A 2,500-nucleotide genomic window follows, 5' to 3' on the forward strand; every position below is an offset into this window, starting at 1 on the left:
CATTCATATGCATATAAGTGGCCGGGTATTCTGCAGTTATTTGTTGCTCATTAAGGGTGCGTTCGATTGACCCTATTCCGGAATAAGAATACTTGGAGTGATGATTTAAAACGGTATGTCTAGCGTTTTGAAGCAACAAGGATAATAAAGGTATGTTTAAAATAGCATGTTAGCAGGTGTTTGACAATTTAATGTGAATCTCCGTAAAAACGAAGGACTTTTTCTCTTCTATTCCACATATTCCTATTCCGGAATACGGTCAATCGAACGCACCCTAAATGACATAGTCTATTGCCGCCCAACTCCGACGTAGACCTGAAACGTCCTAATACTAAATAAGTGATTATGTCTACATTTGAACGTCGTACAATGTAGTCGAAGTATCCTAATAATAAATTGTTACGAGCGGTTTCAGAGTGAAAATAGATAATGAAAGATTCACATTTGTACGCTTGCGTTGAAGTCAAAAGCTCAAATTTGGTGATTACACGTCGTTGTTATGCAGAGAATCGCACGAATTATGTGCTAAAATGCGTGCCGCACGTGCAGCACGATTATTTTTCCACTGTTAACCAATGATATTGAGGTTTTGTGGTGTTTTCGTAGACGATCTTGTCGTAGATCTTGAAGGCCCTTTTACTTTACGCAACAACGTAACAATAGGGAGCTTAGGCATGCGCAGTTACGACGACTACAACGAAGGCTGCAAGGAACGTTATTTAAAATTACGATTTCGAGTGATGAAGGAAGTTAAGGCCTGGGAATCCATTTCTTCCGGTTGGTCGGAAAACTTGGAAAATCGGTTACCATTTTGCAAAGCTCACCCCTGACCGGAATTTACTTTGAGGTTACTTTGTCATTGCTGTTGCCTCGTGCTGCACGATCAAAGCGTGTCTTGCCGGGTGTCATTTGTGCTCTGGAGTCCATGACCCAAACGTATGATTTACTCAAATTGGCCTAGTCCTCATCAGCGTCAGAAAAGTGTCTATTTTCAAACCAAGTTTTGCAGAAAAATTAACAGAATAGACTAAATAGGTCAACTCAATGTTGTACCGAATTCAGACCCTTTGAGAATAAAATGTTTTGTTCCAGGTATTTCCATATCATTTAAACGTGAATGCTACATTGTGCAAATAGAGTACACAAAGAATCTTAACCCCGGGAGAGTTGAATTGGGTACAACATTTGGCCTATTGTTTATTTTCCCGCAAAACGTGAGTTAAAAATAGACACTTTTGAAGTTTTCTGACCCTGATGGGGACAAACCTTATACCATATTCTCAATGTTAGGTAGTGCAGTCTTGATGAAACCATCTGGTCGGTGTAAAATTATCGTAACTGTGTTTTTGTTCTTTCTTTAGATGATGATGAACACGATTGGATTCTGAAGACATGCAGAAAGGGCTGGGACGAAAATGTTGGTTACAGACCAGATGTCATCAAATGAGTTGCTTGTTATAAAATGTCACAGCCGACCCGCTCCCATCAGAAAGAACATCGAAAGGAGGGAGGGGTGGCTGTACACAGGCTAACCAGCGTTACGATCTACAATGCCTCAGAACCAAAACACCAACAACACTACAAAAGTGTCTTGAAAGTTGAACGCTCTCTCAGTGATGTGGAGCGGTTCTAGAGATTAAGGACGGTGCCCACTAATTGAAAGGTATTTTTGCGCGGTTGTATGGATATGCGGGAAAAGCAGATCTCAACAAGTGTTATTAAATTCCAAAAAGAAAATTGGGGGTAACCACGCATTTTTCAAAGATAATTAATCAACAATATTAGTAAAACGCTTTAAAATACAAAGCAATGTATGGCGTTCCTTTCCAAATTAAAGCTTAAAATTTTATCTCTGAAAAATGCATGGCTACCCTCAGTTTTCTTTTTGGATAGCAAGAGCACTTGCTAAGTTCTGCTTTCTCCGCATAAATTTAAATCGCGCAAAAATATCCCTGTATTAATAAGCACTACCGATAGGAAATCCGAGTATCTGGAGATGCGCAGAACGTATGCGCAATGACAATAGGAGGCACCGTCCCTAAAGGTGCTAGGTCACGCTGTTTTAGGTAATTTTGTTTCATTTTGTTAATTATGAGCTCAAAACGTCAAATTGGCAGAGCAAGAGTCTTTCATTTGCAAATGACATTTTGATATAGACTGATATAAATTTGAAAAAAGGAGGGCCGACGTTTTTCCAATTTACCCAAATTCAATCCATTTCAAACCTCTCCAGTTTTGTCCATCCATGTCCCTTCTTGGCTTCCCTGTGTTTTGTTAGAAGTCTTCTATAGTTTTGAACAGTTATTTTGATACTTTTAGTTAGTTCTATGACCATTCGATCAGTGCTGAAGGTGCTGAAGTCGGAATAGTTGCAGAATACACGGTTTTACCTTAAACACCATACGCTAAAAAAGGGCAGTCTATCTGGTACTAGATAGGGCGAAAGTCTTCAGTTGTTTTTCTTTTCAAGGAGACTTTGGCTGAAGGATAGAATTAAATA

General features: G+C 39.3%; 2 protein-coding genes across 2 annotated transcripts in view; one reads left to right on the forward strand and one right to left on the reverse strand.

Annotated features, from left to right (window-relative positions):
* Nucleotides 1-2,500, reverse strand: part of LOC138011857 (uncharacterized) — a 330,121-nt gene that overhangs the window by 30,608 nt on the left and 297,013 nt on the right. The gene's annotated exons all lie outside the window — the stretch shown is intronic.
* Nucleotides 1-2,500, forward strand: part of LOC138011852 (MORN repeat-containing protein 5-like) — a 15,199-nt gene that overhangs the window by 12,424 nt on the left and 275 nt on the right. The window contains exon 6 of the mRNA XM_068859077.1: nucleotides 1,362-2,500. This exon is cut by the window's right edge and continues 275 nt beyond it. Within this exon, the coding sequence (XP_068715178.1) occupies nucleotides 1,362-1,447 (86 nt within the window). The 3' untranslated portion in view covers nucleotides 1,448-2,500. The remainder of the gene's footprint in view (nucleotides 1-1,361) is intronic.

Source organism: Montipora foliosa, chromosome 7 (genome assembly GCF_036669935.1).
Source record: "Montipora foliosa isolate CH-2021 chromosome 7, ASM3666993v2, whole genome shotgun sequence".
Classification (NCBI taxonomy): domain Eukaryota; kingdom Metazoa; phylum Cnidaria; class Anthozoa; order Scleractinia; family Acroporidae; genus Montipora; species Montipora foliosa.